Source organism: Panicum hallii, chromosome 7, assembly GCF_002211085.1.
Source record: "Panicum hallii strain FIL2 chromosome 7, PHallii_v3.1, whole genome shotgun sequence".
Lineage (NCBI taxonomy): Eukaryota > Viridiplantae > Streptophyta > Magnoliopsida > Poales > Poaceae > Panicum > Panicum hallii.
This window is the reverse complement of record NC_038048.1, coordinates 38,219,797-38,245,594: the sequence shown is the minus strand read 5'-3', so window position 1 is coordinate 38,245,594 and position 25,798 is coordinate 38,219,797. Positions and strand designations below refer to the sequence as shown.

Below are 25,798 nucleotides of genomic sequence, written 5' to 3'. Positions count from 1 at the left end.
GACACCAGAAGTTCCATTTCATTGATAGCCCATCATCGCCTGTTCTCAACTTGGGCCGAGCCCATTGCATCCATGGGCCAGTGTAGGTTTTCTCTCTCCAAGGAGGAGGAACCACTTCCATAGTAGTTCATTAGTTCCATGAGTCGCGCGCTACTGCGATGTGACGCGTCGCTGAAGCTGCCCCATCATTGCTTCAGGTGGGTCCGAGCTCCTGTTGTTCTTCCTCCCCGAGCAGCGGCGGCCGGAGTTCGGGGAGGGGGACTACCGAGTGTTTCGATGGCCGCGGTGAGGGAAGCTACAGCCTACAAACAAGCATGTTCCGAGGCGGGGCGGCTTTCCGTCGAGCAGATGGCGAACGGCCCAGACCAGCTGCAAATGCCTGCAATGGGAGAAGCGGACGGGGCCGGCGGCCGGGCGGAGAGGGAGCTGAACGTGAACGGGAGCGGCCGGGTGCCATGCTTCTTAACAGCAGCAGGAGGGCCGATCACCAGAGGCTGGATGCAGCAGAGACAGCCCCTTCGTGCTGCTGCTTGCCCGCCGTGACTATACATCGCGTATGTTACAGGATTCGAATCCATCGCCTGAAGGCTCATCCGAGGTCGCATTCGGCCCGATTTGATTTCCGCAGCCTACGATGGCCTTCTTCCTCCTCTCGCGACGCGCCTTCTTCCTCCGCTCGCCGCTGCCGTGTTCGGGTTAGGGTTCGGGACTTCGGGAGGTTCGTGTTGCCGGGATCGGGGTTGTCTCCGGTGTGCCTAGCCATAGAGGGAGATTGGTGGCGGCAGGATAGCGGACGATGGTGGTGGGTTGTGGGCGGAGCGGCGAGGTGGCGGGAGCCGCCGGCCGCGGGCCGTGGGGACAACCGGATGGCTTGCGGAGGCGGCGGGGGAGTCACGGTGGGATCTCCGGCGTGAGGTAGGTTAGGGGGCGGCGCGTTTGACGCGCAAGGACGAGCAGCTCCAATGGTGACAGTCGGCGGAGGCGAATCCGGTGGTTCCCGCTGCCGGAGACGAAGGGTGGAGGGCGGGGCGGGGGCGATGACGGAGAGCTTCAACGGCGCGAGGAAGAAGAAGCCCTCCTGGACCGCTCTTCAGGTGATGGACGCTTGATTGATCACTTGAAGCGATGCCCAGCCGCACCCCCGACCGCCGCCACATACCTCCGGCATGTAGTGAGAACTATCAACAGCTGCGGCTGATTAACTCATTTACGAATTGTCGATGCCTGATCATAAACTGTTACGAGTTTGCGATGCCTGATTATGAGATCCATGCGTACGCCCATGTGATTCTAACCCCTGTCTGAAACTCTGAATGAAGCTCGCATCAAGGTGAACATACCTTGCATGTGAATCTGTTGCACAAAGATATCAGGAAACCCAGGAATTCTCTGCCCAAACTTTACTAGATGAAAAGGGGAACAAACTGTTCCTGAACCGCCTGTTTACTCTTACAACTACCTAGACCCTCTGATTGTTACACAATAATCTATCCTCAAGATGTCAAGATGTTATACACCCCCGCAATAAAAGAAGATGCCTAAGGAAGGGGATACTCGGATGAGTGAGAGTAATAACTCTAGCACAAGTGCACAACAGGCTTCAGATGCAACATGTGGTCTGATGGGTCCATAAGAGACCACATTCGAAGATGTCGCCAAGCTGATCTCCCCCAGGTTTCAAAATTTCTGGTATCCTCTCTTCAATTTGGATAGCCCAACCAGTGACGAAGCTCACCAAACGTCCAAACATGTGAGATCCAGAATGCCTAGATCAGATAATGTGTGTTCCGGTAATATCTGTTGATGTACTTTGACTGTGGAAAACAATAGATACAAAGTTAGATCTGCTTCAAAACAGGTTCGGATGTTTTGACTAGTGAAGACAGAGCACCACTTCATACCTTTACACTGTCAACATCTGGTGTGTCCGGGGTTTTCACAGGATAAAATTTGTAAAATTTGATATTTTCAAATGCCTCTTTTTTCTTAGGATCCATATCATCGATGGCTTTCTTCCTGGCTTCTTTGGCCTGCAGAAGTTTCAGGAAACAGTGAATACTAATGCAATAAATCTCGTGTAAATCTAGTAAATATGTCGGGTATTTGTGGACCTGTTTCAGTTCTCTCTTCCTTTCTCTAACCTTCTCCTTTAAAAATTCCTGTTAAATAAACGCAGCGGCAAAACTAGGTAGGTTAAGTAACTAATGCAAACAATGCTAAGTTTAGCTTATTATGGATTAACCACAAAAACTAATGCTGTACCTTAAATTTTTCTTTCTCATCCTCCGGCAGGTCCTCATCTTTAACTTTCTGATCAGCAAAATCCTGCATTGCAACACAATGATTCAAGCCATTCTCATATGGACATTCATGGGTGACTACTCTAGAGTATCAGACTGGAGCAAAGCAAACTCCAATACAAACCTCATAATCATCCATTTCCCAGTTAAAGTCATCTACTATCTGAAGAAAGCAGCACAAAGTAAACATAGTGATACATGGGAACAATCTACAACTATATGAAATCAGAACTCATGCATAAATTAGGAGGCACTAAATACACTTATGTTTGAAGGATCAGCTAAAAGTGGAAAGCAGGGTGAGGAGATTTAATTGCCACTCCACATAAATAGAGAGAAACTTCAAAATAACACATCCCTCCATTTACATTTGCACGATTAATTGTGATTTGGTAAATAGCTTAGAGGTCAAGCATCCAACGATTGCGACACAGGTGGCAATATTGAAGACAGCATGAGAACAATGACCACATGATTATGTACAAGTCAGGGAAGATGCAGAGTGGTCGTCAAGATTTGGGACATCATAGATAGTATTGTTTTACAACATGAAGTGCCAGATCAATTCAGGTGGAAGTTGACCCAATCTGGGTCCTACAGCAGTAAATCTGCATATGCGGCTTTCTTTGTAGGAACCATTAAGATGGGCCCTTGGAAAAGGATCTGGAGAAGCTGGGCACCTCCACGTTGCAAGTTCTTCATCTGGCTGTTTTTTCACAATCGGTGTTGGACAGCCGATCGCCTTGCTAAGAGAGGACTGCCACATCCGGAGGCCTGCCCTTTTTGTGAACAAGCTGAGGAGACGATTCAACATTTCTTGGTGGAGTGTGTTTTCACCCGGCAAATCTGGGTATTGATACTTCAGTGCCTGGGTCTGCTAGATTTGGCACCTGGGCTTTTGGATTCTCACTACTTTGGCTGGTGGAGGAAACCCATCTCACAGGGTTCCAAATGACAGCCGCAAAGGACTCAACACTCTGATAACTTTGGTGGCGTGGGAGATCTGGAAACACCGTAATGCTTATGTATTTGATAACGTTCAGCTATCCAGGAGGTTCTCAGGGCTGTTGGCACTGAAGGCAGCCTTTGGTGCATGGAAGGTGCTTCTAAGTTCCAGGAATTCCTGGCTAGGCCGCTGACCTCGAGAGCTTAAGCTCTTCAGGGCTGGTCGGTTTCTTCTTACTGTTCTTGCGGCATGTCCATAGTGTAGTGTTCTGTTGTGTGTGCGTGTTGTGTGTGTGTGTGTGTGGGGTGGGGGGTTGTACTCGGGTTGGGTATTCCTAGACTTGTGTACACCTTTTTTTCTACCTTAAATGAAATGACCTGTGCAGCTAGGGTGATGGCAGACGCCAGAAGCACAAAATATCCTATTAAAAGATATACACCGATGATCACGGGATAGGCATGACCGCATGAGTAGCCTAGTAAGCATCATATAAGCCAGAGGCAGTGAGCTGTAATGCAGATGCTGATATTTGTGGTGAAAAATTAGGTCAGTAATTATTCGACTTCATTCAATAGAAAAACATCACAAATACAAACCTTGTTAAGCATGCAATTGAATAAATTTTTTTGTTGAAAGTGCAGTAGAGCTGCGGGCTGCGCATCATTATATTATGAACAAAAAGAAGAGTCTAAGAAGACTCATACAAGCCCAAGATGGCAATTGAACAAATTCATATTAGGTGTAAACAGTGTTGCAGATGCTGCAATTTCTAAATTTATTTCTCTGGAAATTATGTCCCCTCCATGATATATAACAAATAATGTATGACCGGTAAATAAAGAAACAATTCTTGATTGTTAGGTAATACTGCTCAACAAAACAAATCCACAGAAGGAATCTTACCGGTGGTTCTAGAGGATATAAGAAATTGATAACTGTGTCATCTTCATCTTCAATAGGTTGCAATGGCATGTAATCTGCAGCAATATTAAAAAAAGGTTTGTACACATATGAGGTTACCCGGAGAAAAAATCATTGAAACAATATAATGCCATACGTATTTAAACCAGACAACTTAATGAACTAGTAGAAAGTTCGAGGATATGTGCAAGTATTCGAGAACACATGTGCCGCATAAGGGTTCAATGGGAATGTTTTTATTTCAAATGATTAATGACATTGCCATGCCACCACCATGACACCTAGCTTATGCTTCCTGCCCAGGTGGCTGCCTCGCTAGGTGGTCATCAGTACGCACTAGGCACCACCTCATCGCATGCCTAGAGCTTTTGTAACATAACATGCTTGGATTTACATCACGACTACAAAACGTGTTTTGAACACCTTAAAACACGTTGCAAAAATTATCTTCAAGGCATAAACAACAACCAAGACCAATCAAACTTAAGATGTGCTGTTACGTGCTATCGAATTATTAGGAAATAACCGAGATGTGGCTGTACATGATGATTCGGTAGCATGAAATAACAGTCAGCAAAAAACGCAAAACAGCCAACTAGGTACATCTTAGTTTAGAAGACAATACGTTTGTTCGTGAGCATATTACTTCAACTGCCATTCCAATGAACGAACATAGAGATGCTTTGCAACCATTTAACTTAAACGTGGTTGCAGCTCCACAGAATATTATGCACACATTAAAGTAGTGTCATTTACATGATCTTGGAAAGCATTGCCAACGGCATGTACAGCATTTGGGCCTCAGTCTAAGGATAACAGGTATTTCAAGGATCCTAAAGTAACAATGGGTATTCCCAGAGAAGCAATACAAGCCTGTGAAAAATAAACCCAATTCAGCTTACAGGGCATGCAGTAGTCAAACTTCTTGACTCTCTCAGTTTTGAGATGCTTCAGTGCAGACCTGCAAAACAGCAAAAGGTATAACAATCTGAGATTTTGTAAAATTGTGACCAGTGTAATTGCAAAGCTTAAAAATGAAATATAGCACCGCACTGGATGAGAATGAAAATTCCATGCAAATGAATAACAACAGGCATGAAAATATATACCTTAACGCATGAAATTTCAGAAATGTAAATTCATAAATCAACTGACCTTCGCTGGGTGCAACCGAGAGTGAATATTTTTGTTTCCAGGCTATCAATCCTGCTGAGCCTATAAATAAAGCAATACCAAAGTGAGAAATATAAGTTCTGATAACTCGACAAAAGGTATATGTAAGCAATGAAAACCATAGGCTACAGATATCGCTCAATATAATAACATAGAAGTACCGGTCCTCAAGGGGAACATAAGGCACCCATGCCATCTTCATCGCCTTCATTGGCAGTATTTCTTCATTTTCCCTTTGGACGGAATTAATGCCAATCTTATCTGATGGAGGGAAAAGACAGTCTACCTGCAAAATAAAAAAAAATAAAGTGATAAATGAGACCCACCATCCAGCGATAGATAGCAACATATTTAGGCCTTAAAGGGTCACAAGCCGTCACAAACTACGATTATGAAAAAAAAATCATCACTGCATTTAAGAGTCAAAACACCAGTGAAAGGGTCACAAGCCAAAAAATTTTGACCAGGACACCAGGTAATCCAATAAAGAAAACTTCAAGCACAAAAATATTACAGAACAACTATAGAAGGTACTACGTGCCTACCAAATATAGTCCCCTTAGTCGTATCACCAACAGGTTAAGCGAAGTTTCTTACCCATCTCTCTTTTCAAAAGGCTTGTCACAAAATTATCTTAAACTCTGAAATATACATTTTTCATCTAGTGCAATCGATAATTTTACATAAAAATATTAAAGAATAATATATACCAAAGATGGTATGAATTGTTTGGTAATGCAAAAGTATAAACATAATTGCTTGATTCTTTAGCTGATATAGTCATGAGCTCTTCAGCTTAAGATGATGTAGAACTACAGTACCATTTTCCATGGTGCATTTTCTAATAACAAGTTTTGGGACTCAAATAGTAGAGTGATATAATCATCGTATAGGTACAGCCAAGATGGTAGATATAAACTTACAACAACTATAACTGGAATAAGCACTATCTTCGATTCACCATTAACATACAATAGCTGAGCTGCATGTCAACAAGAGTGAATTAGACATTTATAGAGCAATATTCTACAGGCTAGTAAAACTAGTAAGCTAAGCAAATAAAACAGATAGTCTATACTAAAATCCACTTTTATACATCCAACATAACACTCTATCGATTCCATCTTAAATGAATTGACAGTGCTCCTGCCTTATGTTCAAAAAAAGAAAACATCCAACACATAAACAGTACTGCATGGATAGAATTGTGAAATCTTAAACCAGACTAATGGCTCTTCAAGATAAAAAATCAGACTAAATTAGCCCAGATAACAATAGTGTGCTGCTGGTGTGCTGATTACTGAAATGTTACAAAGATTAACAAGCATGCATCAAGGATTATTTAATGGTAGTAAAAGTAACTTCAGAAAGTAGCTGAGAAGAAGTGCACTTACGCTCGGTGCTTCCAAACAGGTATACTGTCTTCCCATAAAGTTCTCCCCCTTCTTCTAATGCTTTCTGTTCACCAACAACGGCCACATATCATTGTAAGGGGAGCACATTCAAAAAGCAAAAGGAATTTACAAGATTAAGATCGGTCACCATACCTCTAAGTTTTCAAAGTTCCAGTTGAATTCCTTTATCTTATCAATGTTTTCCCACTGCAGATGATATGTCAAGATACATAAGTTGTTAAGGAAAAGCTATAAGCTATGTCCAGATGTGCATCTCTAGCATACACGTTATACAAATAAAAGAAGGCAGGGATGGGAGCAAACCTCAGTGCCAACAGGAAAAGCGGATAACCACAGATCCTCCTAAACATAGCAACAAACCATTAGTCAAGACGTGGATAAGTAAAATAGCAAGGATACAGAACAGTCAAGCACAATCAAAATCAAAATCATATAACAGTTTTTTCCAAAAATAAACCTGTTTGGGACAACCGCGAGAAAATGTTTCTGAAGTCGTCATCTTCTAATCGTACCTGAAACTTTTTTAGTGCTAATCTGTTGTGATTCTTGAACCTCGTGTAACAACCACTAGCAATGGACAGAAGAAAATATTGACCTAATAAACTATCACTTCAGCACAAGGCACACAGATTTGAAAATTTTAATCAATAACGAATTCTGTATCACCACGGTAGAGCATTCCAATTTACTACTCAGATGACGAGAATCCAATGGCCGAACAGTCTAATCCTACATAACCGTGAGATGCCACATTTGAGCATCAATGCCGGCAGACAGGAACCATCACCCGCAGTTTTTTGACCAATCCAGCACCAATTTCGAAAGCGGGGAAGTCCGCGAGCTAATCAGACCAGGACCAATCGATCGAAGATACGAAAACCTAATAACAAATCGAAGCACGCATTCCAGACAGGTCATCATGAAGCCCACTCACGAGATTCCTCTTCTCGGGAAAGTAATCCGTGGGCCTGGGCGGCGCCTTGACGCGCTTCCCCCGCCCCCGCTTGGCCGGCTCCTTCGCCGCCGCCTCCGGCTTGCTCGACTCAGTGGCCGCCGCCTCGGCCGCCGTGCGCTTCTTACCCCTCGGGCGCGCCATAGCTCCCGGTTGCTAGGGTTTGGGCCTCGGCTCGCCTCCGGATTGGGAGCTGCACTTGTGCGGCGTTCGGGGAGGGGTGCGTCGGCCGGCAGATTCTAAGGGGATCGGGGCGTGAAATCAACGCTACGCAAATTTGAAAGGGGGGAGGCGAGGAAGGAAGGAATGGGCAGGCGGCGCCCGCCTGGTGTGCGTTCGGCGGGCTGCGGGAGCCGTCGATTTGAACACGAGGCCCGGTTCTAAGGATGTGTTTGGTTTGAGGGATCGGGTGGAACGGAACCGTTCCATCCCACTTTTTGAGTCGTTTGGTTGCTGGATGAGATGGAACGGATCGATTCCGGAATGGAATATTCTACGCAGATGCGGAACCACGGCGTACCCAGAAATCGGCGGTACCCGCTCGTCCCGGAACGAGCGCGTCCAACCCCGCGTATAGCAGTGACACCGCCCGTACTCTCTCTTCTCACCGCCCCCATCCCGAATCCTCTTCACCGCCTGACCCCGTCGCACGAGGGCCGCCGGCCGCCGGCCGTCCGTCCTTCCTCCGGTGAGATTTGCCGCCTCCCCTCCTCTGCCGCCGTAGATCTGCCACCTCCCCTCCTCTTTTCCCTCTTCTTCCTCCTCATGGATGCCGGATGGGAGCAGGCCGTAGGTCCGCCGTAGATCTGCGCGCGGGCCGTGGGGGAGCAGGACGGCGCGCGGGGGGGAGCTGCGCGCCGCGGCGGGGGCGAGCTGGGCGCCGGGCCGGGGGGGGGGAGCTGGGCGCCGCCGGGGGGGCGGAGGTGCGCGCCGCGAGGGGGGAGCTGGGCGCCGCCGCGGGGGGGGGGGGGGGGGAGCAGGGCGCCGCGCAGCCGCGGGGGGAGGGAGCTGCGCGCCGCCGCGGGGGGGGGGGGGGTGGAGCTGGGCGCCGCCGCCGCGGGGGGGGGGGGGGGGAGCAGGGCGCCGCGCAGCCGCGGGGGGGGGGGAACGGGGGAGCTGCGCGCCACGGGGGGAGGGAGCTGCGCGCCGCCGCGGGGGGGGAGCAGGGCGCCGCGCAGCCGCGGGGGGGGGGGGGAAGGGGGGAGCTGCGCGCCACGGGGGGAGGGAGCTGCGCGCCGCCGCGGGGGGGGTGGGGTGGAGCTGGGCGCCGCCGCCGCAGGGGGGGGGAAGGGGGGAGCTGCGCGCCGCGGGGGGAGGGAGCTGCGCGCCGCCGCGGGGGGGTGGGGTGGAGCTGGGCGCCGCCGCCGCGGGGGGGGGAGCAGGGCGCCGCGCAGCCGCGGGGGGGGGGGGGAAGGGGGGAGCTGCGCGCCGCGGGGGGGGGGGTGGGGAAGGGGGGGAGCTGCGCGCCGCCGCTGGGGGGGGAGCAGGGCGCCGCGGGGGGGGGGGGGTGAGCAGGGCGCGCGCCGTGGGGGGAGAGCAGGGGGGGAGCTGGACGCCGGCCGCGTTCTTCTTTGCTGCCACTTGATTTTATCCTGTGCCACTGATGCAAACGTTTGATTTTCTTATCTTTTTTCAGGAACGACCTCCCGTTTGTAACATAGGCAACGAGTCGCGAGCTCAAGGTATGTATGAAACTTAACATTTATATGTCGTGAATTTATAGTTGGTGTGTTGCCAAATGATTGTATGTTTGTTGTATAATATAGATGATGGATAGTGAGAACCAGCTAGTAGTTTTTGTCGCTGCGGCACATCATTTTCTTTCGATGATGGCCTTGGTGATTGAATCTGCAAAAAGAAAACGGCGTGCTCCTGTAGGAAGGATTACTTATGCTCCAATTGATGAGAGGGATAGGATAAGACTCGTTTATCTCAATAGTAAGATATGGAGGGATGATGTAACTTGTGTGAACATGCTAAGACTTACTAGGGCATCATTCTTCCGTTTTTGTGAACTTTTTAGAAACCGTTGCCTTTTGGAAGACACCATTCATATGTGTGTCGAGCAACAAGTTGGCATGTTTTTGCACACAATCGGTCACAATGTTAGGAATAGGGTAATTGCTACCAATTTTGGTAGGTCTAGTGAAACTGTTAGTCGCTACTTCAACAAAGTATTGCATGCTGTTGGGGAGCTACGAAAGGACTACATTAGGCCACCATCGTCAGCAACACCAGCTAAAATTGCAGGGAACCCGAAGTGGGATCCTTATTTTAAGGTTCAGCTCTATCTTTCATATCATTTTTCAGGGCACAAGTCATTTTTAGGGTGCTTATATGCTCTTATACTGCTACAATAGGATTGTATCGGTGCTATTGATGGTACACATGTACGAGCCACAGTTCCTAAGGCAATGGAGGCTGCCTTCCGTGGTAGGAAAAGTCATCCTACCCAAAATGTAATGGCAGCCATTGATTTTGATCTTCGATTTACATTTGTCTTGGCCGGATGGGAGGGGACAGCCCATGATGCGTATATTTTACGGAATGCTTTAGAACGACAAAATGGTCTCCGTGTCCCACAAGGTAAACATTAATATGTTAGCTCAACCATTTTAATCATGACATAGCCATGCTAGCATTGTCACACACATCTCCCTTATATGATAGGCAAGTTCTACCTAGTGGATGCCGGATATGGAGCTAAACCAGGATTTTTGCCGCCTTACCGTGGTGTGCGGTATCACTTAAATGAGTGGGGCAACAATCCTGTGCAAAATGAGAAAGAATTGTTCAACCGTAGGCATGCATCTCTCCGCCAAACAGTAGAACGCGGTTTTGGGTCATTGAAGAGAAGGTTCAAGATTCTTGATGATGCTACTCCACATTTTCCTTTTCCTACGCAAGTTGAAATTGTTGTTGCTTGCTGCATTGTTCACAACTGGGTTATAGATGATGGGGGTGATGAGATTATAATTCCAGAGGATGAGGAAGTGCCTACTATTAGCCACGAAAGATCATCACATGGGCAAACTGTTGAACATGCCTTTATGGTAAATTTTAGGCAGGAAATTGCCAATACCATGTGGCAAGACCGACTTAACTCTCATGGCAACAATATGTGATCAATGTATTTTTTTTGTTTATGGACCTGTGTATCTTTGTGTGTTTATGGACCTATGTATCTTTGTGTGTTTATGGACCTATGTATCTTTTTTTTTATGGACCTATGTATCTTTGTGAGTTTATGGACCTATGTTTGCTCAAATTTACTTTACTTTGGTGTTACAAAGCTTCATCCAATGGAGGTAGAGTCCAAAAGTGCTGCTGGGCAAACAGTTTGGACAGCAAGCCAGTCAACCTTTGTGCACACTTTTCTTGCAAACTTTATAGAAGAGGGCCTCAAAACATCTACTGGTTTCAAGAAAGTCCATCTCAACAAGTGTGCTGAGGCTTTGAATGAAAAGTTTAAACTTAATAGGACAGGTGATCATATTGGTAATCACTTGAAGACATTGAGGAGAAGGTATGTCAAAATCAACCAACTTAGAAGTTTGAGTGGTGCACTTTGGGATGAAGAGCAATACATCATTTCTCTTGATCATGAGCATTACCGGAACCATTTTGAGGTAAAAATGTTGCTGCCATCTTCTATTATAATTGCATATATTATTGCTGCTATCTTCTATTATAATTGCATGTATTGTTGCTGTCATCTTCTAATAAATATTCTGTTTGTTGATAGAATCCTAAAAACAAGGGTGATGATGAATACATTAACAAGCCTTTGCCTTACTATGGGAATCTAGCAACAATATTTGGCAACAGTGTTGCTACAGGGCAGTTTGCAAAGAGCTCAAATGAACCTCTTGGTGTAGATGCGGATTGCACTGCTGAAAATGATGATAATGGGGCTGCTACAGTGATGACTAATGGACAGGCACAAAGTGATGTAAATGATGCCAATGGGGCATCATGTAGTGCTGCCACTAGACCATACAAGAAAGCCAAGGTTGTGGAGGCTGCAAACGAGAGTTTGGCTGCAGTTTTGGAGCGTAGCACTCAAACATTAGCCAACGCCATCAAGGAAGCTGCTGTAGCAAACCGTGCTTTACCGGAAGGATTGTTTAGCATTGTGGACAATTGTAAGCATCTAGGCCCTTAAGGTATGTTTCGGTGATTAATGACAACCATTATTGTGACTAATGAGTTTGTGCAGCTTTATAAATCATTATTGCTCATTTGGTTATATGTCAAAAGAGACCCCTAACTTTCATTATTCAAAAAGGCGATCTCGGCATTCAACTCTATAACATGTCAAGACTAAGGATCTTTCTAGTCCTAAGTGTCATAAGGTTGAGAAGGACACTTAGGTTAGTATAGGTTTTATAGTTTTGTAGTGATCGCTCTATTAAGAGGGGTTTAGGCTTAGTAACTTGAGCATGGACATGGTCATTTGAAAATGGATGCACACAATGGTCACTCAGGTTTCTAGAAGCTCAAATAAGTGGTTCTCAACTTATATCTCAAAAATATTTGGATTTCATTCAAGATTCAAGTCAGAAAAGACAAAACCAGAAAAATCCTTATCACCGGATTAACCGACGCCTCAAGTTTTCTATACGTCGGTTAAACGAGGTCAGCTGGTTTGGACAAGTCAATACACCGGTTAAACCGACGTTATTGGAAATTGGACGTCGGTGCAGTTGTCCAGAGACTCGGTTTTCAGTTGATCATTGGACAAATAGACTCACCGGTTAAACCGACGTTATTTGAAATTTGACGTCGGTGCAGTTGTCCAGTGACTTGGTATTTCTGTTGATCAATGGATGATTACACTCACCGGTTAAACCGATGTAACGACGGTTAATCTTCCCAAACAGTAACGGCTAGTTTTTCAAAAGGGGAGTTTTACATTCACCGGTTAAACCGACGATGACTATTGGAGGGACGTCGGATTAACCGGCGCTACGCAGTTTTTCTGGCAGATTTTTCTCCAACGGCTCTATTCGTGTGAGCTGCCTATATATACCCCTCCAATGGGTCATTCTACTACTCTTGGCACCAGGCAACATCCAAACACACATACTTTAGCCAAGAGCCACTTTGAGCTTCAACATTTCATACACTTGTTCATTCAATCATTCAAGAAGCAAGATTAAGGACTTGAGTAGAGAGAAGCTTGTGTGCATCCATTCTTAGTGATTGGTTCTTGCTCAAGTGAAGGCCTTAGCTTGTTACTCTTGGTGATTGGCATCACCTAGGCGATCTTGGTGATCGAGGTGATTCTCGCGGAGCTTGCCAAGGATTGTGGAAGCCCGGAGAAAAGATTTGTACGTGGCTTGATCTCCACCACACCGGGATGGTGAACGGAGACTCTTAGTGAGCGCCCTCGTCTTGGTGACTTGGGAGGTGACAATACTCTTTGTGAGTGTCACAACGTGGATTAGGGGTGTGTGCCAACACATCGATACCACGGGAAAAATCCGGTTGTCCCTTGTCCATTTTACTTATTTCAAGCATTATCTTTCATGCAATTCTTTCATGTGCTTGATTTAGAAATCACTAGTTAGCTCTACCTTGCTAGGCTTTATCTCTTTTTATCTCATCTAGCTTGTGTAGGTTGTTTAGTTATCCGGTTGGTGAATTGGTGCCCTTCTAGTTTTGCATAGGTTAAGGTTGCTTTATCTTGTTTTAGAAATTGAAAAAGGCCCAATTCACCCCCCCTCTTGGTCCATCGATCCTTTCAATTGGTATCAGAGCCTCGTTGCTCATTTGGATCATTAGGCTTCACCGCCTAGAGCCATGGCCAAGATGGGTGGTTCGCCGCCTCACTTCGAGGGCAAGAACTTTGCCTATTGGAAAGTTCGCATGGCCGCATACCTTGATGCGATTGCCCCGAAGTATGGTTGGCAATTAAAGTCGGATTCACCGGAGAACCCACCCCGACCAATTAAAATGGAATGCTAGAGCTAGAAATGCAATTTTCGAAGCTATTAGTGAGGAGGTCTTTGCTAGAGTTAATGGCATGGACCTAGCAAGTGATATTTGGAAGGAACTCATTGAAATACATGAAGGCTCCACCAAGGTTCGTGAACAAAAATATCACTTGTTTAGAGCTAAGTATGATTCCTTCAAAATGCTAGCTCATGAAAATTGCAATGATATGTATTCTCGCTTGAACGTCATTGTCAAGGACATTAATGCACTTGAAATATCCAAAATTGACAGTGCATCCATCAACCGCAAGATCCTCATGCTACTCCCGAAGCCCAAGTATAACATTATCAATGCTATGCTTCAAAAGGAGGATCTCGCCGCAATGGAAGTTGGAGAACTTGTGGGCGAAATTCGCGCTCATGAAATGAGCATTCTTGGTATGACCGAAGAGCCAACATCAAGCAAGTCAATTGCTCTAAAGACCAAGACAAACAAATCCCGCAAGCTCAAGATGGTCAAATAAGACTCAAGCTCAAGCAATGAAGAAGATGATCACCATGAGAGCTCATCCGATGTTGAAGATGATGGAGAACTTGCTCTCATGATGAGAAAGTTCACACGCTTGAATGAGAAGATCAATAAGAAGGGCTTCAACTTTGACTCCAAGAAGGGAATGTTCCGGCCAATGGATGTCAAGAACAAGATTTGCTACAATTGTGGCGAAAAGGACACATCCGTCCAAATTGCCCCAAGCCGGACAAAAGAAGCAAGGACAACAAGGGTAAGCATCGCCATGACTCAAGCGATGATGAAGAAGAGGAGAGGAAGAACAAAAACAAGAGATTTGGGAAGAAGAAGACCCATGATAAGAAGACCAAGCTCTTCCCAAAGAAGAAAGGGCACACCAAGAAAAGTTTCTTGGTGGAGAAACAAGAATGGGTGACCGATGTCTCATCAAGCGAAGACTCAAGTGATGAAGAAGACATTGTCACCATCGCCCTCACCAATGAAGAACCATCTCTACCTCCGCCTCCTATGTGCCTCATGGCAAAAGGTAACACCAAGGTATGTGAGGTAGATAGTGAAGATGATAGTGATGAAGAGCTTGATCCAAATGAATTTACTAACCTCATCAATGAGTATCCATCCGTCATCAAGAGGGAAAAGGGCAAAGTTAAAGTTCTTGAGAGCACTCATGCCAAGTTAGAGCTTGCCCACTCCGACTTACTTAGTAAGTACAATGACTTGCTCAAAAAGCACAATGAGTCACTTGTACTTGCTAAGCAAGTTGAAGAGAGCCACAAAAAGCTCAAACAAGAGCATAGGGAGTTGGCTCACAAGTATCAAGAACTCGAATTTGCTTATGAAGTAATTGACCCAAGTCTTGAGAAAGTTGTTAATGAAAAGGTCAATGCTTCTACTTCATGTGATGACCTACTCATTGATGCATATGCCACTAATGTTGTGCCCAAGCTTGCCTCTTCTAGGGAAAAGGAATTGATGGATCAAGTGGCAAGCCTCAAGAGTAGTGTGGAGAAACTCTCAAGGGGAGAATACATCCACAAGGAGATTCTCTTCAACAATGCCCGTGACTATGGTAAGAGAGGTCTTGGTTCATTTCCGGAGCCAAACATGGCTATAACTCCTTCTTAGGAGATCAAGACAAGCTTCATCAAGCAAGTTGGTTCATATTGCCAACATTGCCAAGTCACCGGGCACCACACTAGGGAGTGCACTTTACCATCACGTCCTCTTCCTAAATTACCCAAGAATTACTCATCAATGTTTCAAAATAATCATTTTCTCTTGAGTAAAGTGAAGGGCAAGGTGAAGGCCAAGTTCATTGGCAAAATTGCTAAGCAGTCAAAGAAGAAGCTCCCCAAGCAACTTTGGGTCCCAAAAGCTCTTGTCACACATGTGCAAGGCCCAAAGCTTGTTTGGGTTCCGAAAACTCAAAAATAAATTCTCATGTGTGTAGGTGAACTACAAAGCCGGTGGAAAACATTGGGTACTTGATAGCGGTTGCTCTCAACATATGACCGGCAATGATAGCATGTTCACCTCACTTGAAAACCCCGGCGATCATGAACATGTCACCTATGGTGATAACTCTAAGGGGAAAGTCTTAGGTTTGGGTAGAATTGCAATTTCAAAAGATTTATCCATTTCAAATGTTTTGTTTGTAGAAGCACTTAGTTTTAACCTCATTTCTATTGCACAATTGTGTGATCTTGGACTAACGTGTGCCTTTGACAAGAATGGTGTTGTAGTGACTCATGAAAAAGACAAGTCATTGGTATTCACGGGGTTTAGGCATGGCAATATCTATTTGGTGGACTTCTCTTATAAGCAAACAAGCACCATGACTTGCCTCTTCACCAAGTCGTCTCTTGGGTGGCTTTGGCATAGAAGAATTGCTCATATTGGCATGAGCAACCTCAAGAAAGCCCACAAGAGAGGGATGATCACCGGCATAAAGGACGTCACTTTTGACAAGAACAAGCTATGCAAAGCATGTCAAGCCGGGAAGCAAGTTGCAACTCATCATCCTATTAAGACGATGTTGTCTACCTCCAAGCCGCTCGAGCTACTACACATGGATCTTTTTGGTCCAACTTCATACAAGAGCATCGGTGGTAACCTCTATTGCCTAGTAATTGTTGATGATTTTTCACGTTACACTTGGGTCATGTTTCTAGGCGATAAGGGTGAAACTCCGGAAATCTTCAAGACATTTGCAAGAAAAGCTCAAAGGGAATATAATTCCCCAATCGTGAAGATTCGGAGTGACAACGGCACCGAGTTCAAAAACATGAAGATTGAAGAATGGTGCGATGAAGAAGGAGTCAAACATGAGTTTTCCGCCACCTACACGCCTCAACAAAATGGAGTGGTGGAAAGGAAGAACAAGACACTCATCACCCTAGCAAGAGCAATGTTGGATGATTATGGCACGTCCGAGAAGTTTTGGGCGGAAGCAATCAACACGGCGTGTCATGCATCCAACCGTGTGTATCCTCACCGACTCCTCAAGAAAACTCCATATGAGCTCATTACCGGGAAGAAACCAAATATATCATACTTTCGGGTCTTTGGTTGCAAATGCTTCATTTATAAGAAGAAAAGGCTCGGTAAGTTTGAAAGTAGATGTGATGAAGTTTTCTTTCTTGGTTATGCATCAAACTCCAAAGCATATAGAGTATTCAATCAAACCTCCGGGTTAGTTGAAGAAACATGTGATGTGGAGTTTGATGAATCTAATGGCTCCCAAGAGGAGGTTGTTGGCTATGAAAATGTAGGGGATGAAGAGATTGAAGAAGCCTTGAAGAAGATGTCCATTGGGGATATCAAGCCGGAAGAGGTGCATGAAGGCAATGTTCAAGGGGGAGGATCTTTCTCATCTACACCAAGCACCTCCACGGCACCCCTAGTGGATGAAGATCAAGATAAAGTTGATCCACCACCTCAAGAAAATGTGTCAACGCCAACACCCCAAGTCCAAGAACAAGAAGAGCAAAATGTTCCACCACAAGCACAAGTCACTCATGATCCACCCCAACAAGCATCCACGCAAATACCGCTAGTGAAGCATGATCGCATCTCCAAGGATCATCCAATTGGTCAAATCATTGGTAGTCCTTCCAAAGGAGTAAGAACTCGTTCTAAGCATGCTTCATTTTGCGAACATCACTCGTTTGTTTCTTGTATTGAACCCACTAGCATAGAGGAAGCACTTGAGGACTCGGATTGGGTGATGGCCATGCAAGAAGAGTTGAACAATTTCACCCGCAATGAAGTTTGGGTCCTCGAAGCTCCTCCGAAAGACAAGAACATCATCGGCACAAAGTGGGTCTTCGAAAACAGCAAGATGAACATGGGGTGGTGGTACGCAACAAAGCAAGACTTGTGGCAAAAGGGTTTTCTCAAGTCGAAGGTTTGGATTTCGGTGAAACTTTTGCTCCGGTCGCAAGACTTGAAGCTATCCGCATCCTTCTTGCTTACTCTTCACATCATAATATTAAGTTATATCAAAATGGATGTGAAAAGTGCGTTCTTAAATGGCTTTATTAACGAACTTGTTTATGTTGAGCAACCTCCCGGGTTTGAAGATCCGAGGAATCCTAATCATGTTTATAGGTTGCACAAGGCACTCTATGGGGCTCAAACAAGCTCCAAGGGCTTGGTATGAGAGGCTTCGTGACTTCCTAATCATGCAAGGGTTCAAGATCGGGAGGGTGGACACCACCTTGTTCACAAAAGACGTCAACGGGGATCTTTTCATTTGCCAAATTTATGTTGACGATATTATCTTTGGCTCAACTAATGATTTACTAAGCCATGAGTTTGCTACCATGATGTCTAGGGAATTCGAGATGTTCATGATTGGCGAATTGACCTTCTTCCTTGGTTTTCAAGTCAAACAAATGAAGGAAGGGACATTCATTTATCAAGAAAAATATACTAAAGATATCTTGAAGAAGTTCAAGATGGATGAATGTAAGCCAATCAAGACACACATGGCAACCAATGGGCATCTCGACTTGGATGTGGACGGTAAACCGGTTGACCAATCCCTCTATCGCTCTATGATAGGATCTTTGCTTTACCTTACCGCATCTAGGCCCGATATAATGTTTAGCGTGTGCTTGTGTGCCCGTTTTCAAGCTAACCCTAAGGAATCACATCTTTCGGCTGTGAATAGGATCCTTCGGTATCTCAAGCACACTCCTAGCATAGGCTTGTGGTACCCCAAAGGCGCTAGCTTAGATCTCTTGGGATACTCGGATTCGGATTTTGCCGGAAGCCGTGTCGATCGCAAGAGTACCTCCGGGGGTTGCCACTTGCTTGGGCGTTCTCTAGTTTCTTGGTCGAGTAAGAAGCAAAAATTCCGTGGCTTTGTCCACCGCGGAAGCGGAATATATAGCTGCCGGTGCATGTTGTGCCCAAATTCTATATATGAAGCAAACCCTTTTGGACTTTGGTGTGAAACTAGGAAGAATACCACTCCTTTGTGACAATGAAAGTGCCGTAAAAATCGCCAAGAATCCGGTTCAACACTCTCGCACAAAGCACATTGATATTCGCCATCACTTCTTGCGTGATCACGAAGCCAAGGGGGACATTTCCCTTCAAGGTGTGAGATCCGAGGAGCAATTGGCGGATATTTTCACAAAACCTTTAGACGAGAGTACCTTTGTTAAGCTAAGAAATGAGCTAAATGTGTTAGATGCGGCAAACGTCATGTAAGTTGCCATGTCATATAGAAAAATGCATACATATAGGACACTTGTCTAACCATGGTAAGATAGTGATGAGCAAGGGTTTAGCTAGAGGTGGTGGTCCACTTGTTTTCCTCTAGGCTTGTAGAAAGGCTCATCATGATGAAGCTTTCCGTGGATCAAATTTGACAAGTAGATCTTAAATTCTCGTTATGCATTTCTTGTCATATAGTTGTGCATCTCATGTTTACCTTTTCTTCGCATGTGTTTGTAATTTGCATTATCATTGCATGCGCAAAAGTCACAAAGGAGGTCACTTGATGAAAATGAGACTTGTTTTACGTGCAAGATCTTAATTCATGTGAAGTGAAAAGAGTAAAGTGTTAGATGCGTTATTGCCTAGTGAGCAATGTCATTGTAAGTTTGAAGCTTTACTCCTTCAATATTCCTATGACACGGCTCATACATTTAAATTTGGCGCTTTGTCTCTCTTGCGACTTATCCTTGATTTAAAAAAAAAAAAAAAAAACTATTTAAGTTATTAAGCTATTCTATTTTGAGGGGTAAGGTCGCCTATGCAAGTCCATTAACTTGAGTTTAGTTGAATCTTATAAGTTCATTGGACTTAGCATAGAAAAGTGAGCTGAGAGAGGTTTTTGAGTTCACCGGTTAAACCGACGTTCAGTGGATCTATACCATCGGTTTAACCGGCGTTACTAAGTGTCAGCCATAACTCAGTCATTTCAGGCGTTCAACCGGCGTATACAAAATTTGCAGCATCGGATCAACCGGTGAACAGAACACAATTTTGACCTGAAAATCAACTGTTATTTGCATCGTTCAACCGACGAGTTCATTTGTCAGATCATCGGTTCAACCGGCGTACAGATACAGATTTGGCAGTGTTTCTGGTAAACTACACCGACGCAATCAACCGGTGCTCAAAACCTAAGCGTCGGATCAACCGGCGATAAGAATTTCTGCCGGGTCCACATGTCATATTCCTCTCTTGACCGGTCACAACCCTTCACTCGCGCTCGTGTTTCGCTTGACTCCTCGCCTTCGCACCCGCTCCCGCCACCGCCGTCGCCGCCCGCCGCCGTTGCCGTCCGCCGCCGTTGCCTTCCGCGCCGTCTGCCGCTCGCACCGCCGTCCGTCGCGCCGCCGCCGCTTTCCACCGCGCGCCTTCGCACTTGCGCCACGCCCGTGCATTCCCGTGCGCCGACGCATTCCCGCGCCCGCGCCCGCGCCCGCGCCCGCGCAGCAGCCACCGCCGTCACCTGCCGCCCGCGCGCGCGCACCGCCTCTCACTTGCGCCCGTGCGCCACCTCGCCGTCGCCGCCACCACAGCGCCGCCCACGCTCCAAAGTGCCGCCGCCAGTGCTGCTCCACGCCATCGCCAGCACGTCCTGCAGCTCCACCGCGTCTTCTGCCGCACACGCGCCGCCGCATTACACCGCTTTCACGCCGCGCTCTCTTTCGCTAGCCCTAATTCGCAGCGCCGCGTCTTGTGTGATCGAGATGGGTCGTGACAAAAGGAAGGGGAAGGAGATAGTTGTTGAGGAGCCCGCGCGCAAGCGGACTCGCGCAGCGAGAGAGGCCGAAAGGGCCGAGATGGTGGCAAAGGCCGCCGAGGAGCAGGCGTCTGGCCGTGCTCGTCCGTTCGCGATCAGAGATCCGGCAGCCAGGGGCAGAGGCAGAGGCAGAGGGATGGGCAGAGTCAGAGGAGCCAGGGCCACCAGAGCCGCAGCAGCAGCAGCAGAGTCAGCACAGTCAGCTTCAGCGGCAGAGTCCGAGTCAGAGTCAGCGACAGACCAGTCTGAGCAGTCTCAGGGGCAGGCTACACCTCAGTCACCAGCTCTACGACGTTCTGGCCGCACTCGGCAGACGTCCCCTGCAGAGCAGCCCTCACCTGCGACCGAGCGTCGCACTGGACCTAGGACGCGAGGAGGTCACCAGCCACAGGAGCCTCGCAGGTCCACCGCAGCAGCAGCAGCAGCTCGTCGAGCCGAGGCCCTAGCGGCCGAGCGCGCAGTGTTCCGCATGGACACTGTCGTGCGTCTGGAGCCAGGTGTACTGCTCCAGAACTTGACCAAGGCCAATGCGGCGAAGGTCAAGAGGCTCAGGTGGAGTGTACAGGAGGAGGAGTGGTTCCCAGTGACGCGAGACAGCAGGGTCGATCGCAGATTCTGGACACTTCTACAGGCCAGTTTCTACGAGATCTACCAGAGGCGGGGCCACAGGATATTTCCGCACAGAGTACTTGACTGGGTTTCACTGCGGACAGCTGCAGGGGGAGCCGATGTCCGCGAGCACTTCGAGCACTTCAGAGGTCTGCCCAGGTTGCTCTCGATTGAGAGGAACAGGTATATTGAGGACTGGGTCAGAGTCTTCTACGCCACAGCTTGGATTGCCCCAGAGCGCAGAGCAGTTCACTTCATGTTTGGGGGCAGGTATTTGGATTGTCCAGAGCGACACTTGCTGGGATACTTGGAGTTGACCTTGTTGACGTCTCTCTGCACGAGATGGTCTACGGTGATGCAGATCCACCACGCAGGGCTATGATTGGCGGGATTGCACCTTCTCACGAGGCGATCTCTCAGTGTTTCCGTCAGCCATTCCCTGCTTCCTACGCCAGAGTCCCTAGCCTGCTGACCCCAGAGGCTTACGCAGTTCACATGGCACTCCGGAGGACTTTGCTCCCGAGGAGTGGCTACCCAGAGGGGTTCACAGGTCTGCAGCAGCTACTGCTTCTTCACATCCTTACTCATGAGCCGTTCGACATTGTTGACTTCATTTTGGCTGAGATTGAGGATGTCATCACTGACGGGATGGGTGTCGTGCGTCAGTTTCCATATGCTCACTGGATCAGCTTCATTTGTTCTATGATTGTGCCAGCTGAGTCCCCCGTCAGTGCAGTTTACAGACAGGACGAGGTCCCATGGTTTCCAGTCTACAGACCGACAGCACCCTCAGACAGGAGGAGAGGGAGACAGGCAGATCGTGCTGCCATGGCACGTTTGTCACCAGAGGTACAGGCCCGAGTGGCCCAGGAGGATGAGGCGTTACTTGCCGCCGAGGCACAGCTTCCAGGAGGAGAGGATGAGATTCACTGGTCCGATCTTGAGTCAGACTCCTCCGAGGACGAGGAGTACTTCCCTGCACCCGCTCCAGCGAGTCACGATCACGAGGCAGGGGGGTCCGGAGAGCCAGCTCCAGTGACAGCTGCTGCTACTTCTGTCTCAGAGTCACAGGTGTCTCAGCCGTCTGAGCTCACCGCACTACTACAGCAGCTGGTCACACAGCAGAGGGAGGATCGCCGTGCTCAGGAGGAGGCCAGGAGAGCCCATGAGGCCCAGCTTGCACAGATCCAGAGGGAGGCCGCCCGAGAGCGAGCTGCGACTGAGGAGCGTTTCGTCGGCCTTATTGATAGAGTCTCTCAGAGGACGGACGCTCAGTTCCAGCAGATGCAGCAGGGCATGATGGCGATGTTCGGGATGATTTCACAGTTATATTCTCACACCGGACTCGCCCCTCAGCAGCCAGGACAGTCAGGCCTTCAGGGCACCGGAGCACCTCCACTTGCAGTCACACCAGCTCCGGCCACTACTGCTCCAGCTTCTTCCGCGACTCCGGAGATCATGTTCTCACTGTCAGCACTTCTCGGGTCTGCGGGTCGTCCTATCTTCTCTCCTCTGCCTGCGACCTCACTTTTCCAGGAGTCACCCACAGCGGTGCAGTCAGTTGGCCTCCCCGCAGTACCACAGTCATTACCTTCAGGGGGAGGCGGAGAGGTGTCCTTAGCCCAGCAGTCTTCACAGCCGGCAGCTTCAGCACTCACCACTTCAGATGTTGATACATCTTCTGCTGAGCCAGCTACTACGTCCACGGACCCTCTCCCAGGCAGTGCTAGCACCAGGGCCTCGACGACAGCCTCGACTACAGCTACACCTCCGGTCAGCTCAGCACCAGCAGGCCCTTCAGACCAGCAGCTACCGGCAGTCACTGAGGATCCTCCGTCTGACGACGACGACGACGACGATGACCCGGATCGCTTCCTCGCCGTCCCGCGGCACCCCGATCAGTAGCCTTTTTGTGCTTTGATGCCAAAGGGGGAGAGGGAGTCAGGGGAGGGTAGCTTTAGAGAGAGCTCGATCTGACTTTTGATGTTTCTTATTGTATTATATTTGATGTTAGTTCATGGATATGTACATTTGTCATTTGAGCATGCTGAGCTTTTGAGACATATCTATGGATTTCGTTTGGTTCCTTTCTTTTCGAGTTTGCTTGTGTTTATTCGTGCCTTATCTTTCTCGCTCTCTCGATATCTATGTTTATGTTGTCATCAATCACCAAAAAGGGGGAGATTGTAAGCATCTAGGCCCTTAAGGTATGTTTCGGTGATTAATGACAACCATTATTGTGACTAATGAGTTTGTGCAGCTTTATAAATCATTATTGCTCATTTGGTTATATGTCAAAAGAGACCCCTAACTTTCATTATTCAAAAAGGCGATCTCGGCATTCAACTCTATAACATGTCAAGACTAAGGATCTTTCTAGTCCTAAGTGTCATAAGGTTGAGAAGGACACTTAGGTTAGTATAGGTTTTATAGTTTTGTAGTGATCGCTCTATTAAGAGGGTTTAGGCTTAGTAACTTGAGCATGGACATGGTCATTTGAAAATGGATGCACACAATGGTCACTCAGGTTTCTAGAAGCTCAAATAAGTGGTTCTCAACTTATATCTCAAAAATATTTGGATTTCATTCAAGATTCAAGTCAGAAAAGATAAAACCAGAAAAATCCTTATCACCGGATTAACCGACGCCTCAAGTTTTCTATACGTCGGTTAAACGAGGTCAGCTGGTTTGGACAAGTCAATACACCGGTTAAACCGACGTTATTGGAAATTGGACGTCGGTGCAGTTGTCCAGAGACTCGGTTTTCAGTTGATCATTGGACAAATAGACTCACCGGTTAAACCGACGTTATTTGAAATTTGACGTCGGTGCAGTTGTCCAGTGACTTGGTATTTCTGTTGATCAATGGATGATTACACTCACCGGTTAAACCGATGTAACGACGGTTAATCTTCCCAAACAGTAACGGCTAGTTTTTCAAAAGGGGAGTTTTACATTCACCGGTTAAACCGACGATGACTATTGGAGGGACGTCGGATTAACCGGCGCTACGCAGTTTTTCTGGCAGCTTTTTCTCCAACGGCTCTATTCGTGTGAGCTGCCTATATATACCCCTCCAATGGGTCATTCTACTACTCTTGGCACCAGGCAACATCCAAACACACATACTTTAGCCAAGAGCCACTTTGAGCTTCAACATTTCATACACTTGTTCATTCAATCATTCAAGAAGCAAGATTAAGGACTTGAGTAGAGAGAAGCTTGTGTGCATCCATTCTTAGTGATTGGTTCTTGCTCAAGTGAAGGCCTTAGCTTGTTACTCTTGGTGATTGGCATCACCTAGGCGATCTTGGTGATCGAGGTGATTCTCGCGGAGCTTGCCAAGGATTGTGGAAGCCCGGAGAAAAGATTTGTACGTGGCTTGATCTCCACCACACCGGGATGGTGAACGGAGACTCTTAGTGAGCGCCCTCGTCTTGGTGACTTGGGAGGTGACAATACTCTTTGTGAGTGTCACAACGTGGATTAGGGGTGTGTGCCAACACATCGATACCACGGGAAAAATCCGGTTGTCCCTTGTCCATTTTACTTATTTCAAGCATTATCTTTCATGCAATTCTTTCATGTGCTTGATTTAGAAATCACTAGTTAGCTCTACCTTGCTAGGCTTTATCTCTTTTTATCTCATCTAGCTTGTGTAGGTTGTTTAGTTATCCGGTTGGTGAATTGGTGCCCTTCTAGTTTTGCATAGGTTAAGGTTGCTTTATCTTGTTTTAGAAATTGAAAAAGGCCCAATTCACCCCCCCTCTTGGTCCATCGATCCTTTCAACAATCTTCCAGGTTTTGAGATTCAAGACAAGTCAAGGTACTTTGCTCACTTGGTGGCTAATCCTGATACTGCTAGAGCCTTTGCCGAGCTGCCACTGTTGTACAAGATCAGTTGGATGACCATGTTTATTAATGCGAACTTCTAGTTTATTGCTTGTGTATCTTGCTCTAATATGGATCTATGTACTTTTAATTAAGTAGACCTATGTACTATTAATTAAGTGATCTATGTACTTTGTGGACCTATGTACTTTTTAATTATGTGGGCATATGTGCCTTTGAAATTTGGACCCATTTGTATGTGTTATTGTAGAAATGTGCAGAACAAGGGGGCACCAAATTCTTCTTCATTGTAAACATACAGGTGAGGTATTTTTTGGGTGTACAGATGGGATTTTACTTGATATATCACATGTTGTACAATGATTTAAATCCTTGCTTATAACCTGAGCGTTATGGATCTATGTACAATGATTTAAATCCTTGCTTACAATGATTTATATCCGTTAGTATAAACATGTGTTGCCTCATGCAGGATAACACATATGAAAAGAGCTCCAAGTGTTCTTCCTACGTACCTGCCGAATTCTCAAACCAAACAAGAAATGGAACCATTCCGTTCCACTTAAATTCTCCAACCAAACAAAAAACTAGAACGGTTCCGTTCCGGCTACCAAACAAGAAATGGAACCATTCCATTCCAAGAATCTGGAATGGAACGGTTCCGTCCTACCAGGTTCTCGAACCAAACACATCCTAAATGGCACAGTTGGTGTGCTTTGTCGAGCGGCTGCGGGATGACGAGAGGCAGGGGCCGCGTGGAAAGAACGCTTTTGGACGCTCCTGGAGATCTGCGTGGTTTGGCAGCGGGATTCAAATTTAGTGCGGCTGACACGTGGGCTCCACCTGAAATTAATCTCGATTCACTGGTTCAGACCTTATTTTAAGGTGCTGTCGGGC

At 46.8% G+C, this 25,798-nt stretch overlaps 2 protein-coding genes across 2 annotated transcripts; one reads left to right on the top strand and one right to left on the bottom strand.

Moving 5' to 3' along the window:
• Positions 1–1,369: 1,369 nt before the first annotated feature.
• On the bottom strand, positions 1,370–8,071 carry LOC112901547 (protein HEAT INTOLERANT 4-like). Its single transcript, XM_025970478.1, has 14 exons — positions 7,690–8,071; positions 7,059–7,097; positions 6,888–6,941; positions 6,735–6,798; positions 6,264–6,322; positions 5,502–5,626; positions 5,323–5,382; positions 5,070–5,128; positions 4,150–4,223; positions 2,425–2,463; positions 2,263–2,325; positions 2,112–2,159; positions 1,902–2,030; positions 1,370–1,814 (listed from the first exon to the last, which is right to left on the bottom strand). Exons 1-14 carry the CDS (start codon positions 7,849–7,851, stop codon positions 1,767–1,769), a joined length of 1,023 nt encoding a protein of 340 aa, XP_025826263.1. The 5' UTR covers positions 7,852–8,071; the 3' UTR covers positions 1,370–1,766.
• Positions 8,072–9,476: 1,405 nt separating this feature from the next.
• LOC112900755 lies at positions 9,477–11,872 on the top strand. The gene is made up of 5 exons (XM_025969562.1): positions 9,477–9,986; positions 10,068–10,293; positions 10,378–10,760; positions 11,022–11,336; positions 11,453–11,872. Exons 1-5 carry the CDS (start codon positions 9,477–9,479, stop codon positions 11,870–11,872), a joined length of 1,854 nt encoding a protein of 617 aa, XP_025825347.1.
• Positions 11,873–25,798: the final 13,926 nt, after the last annotated feature.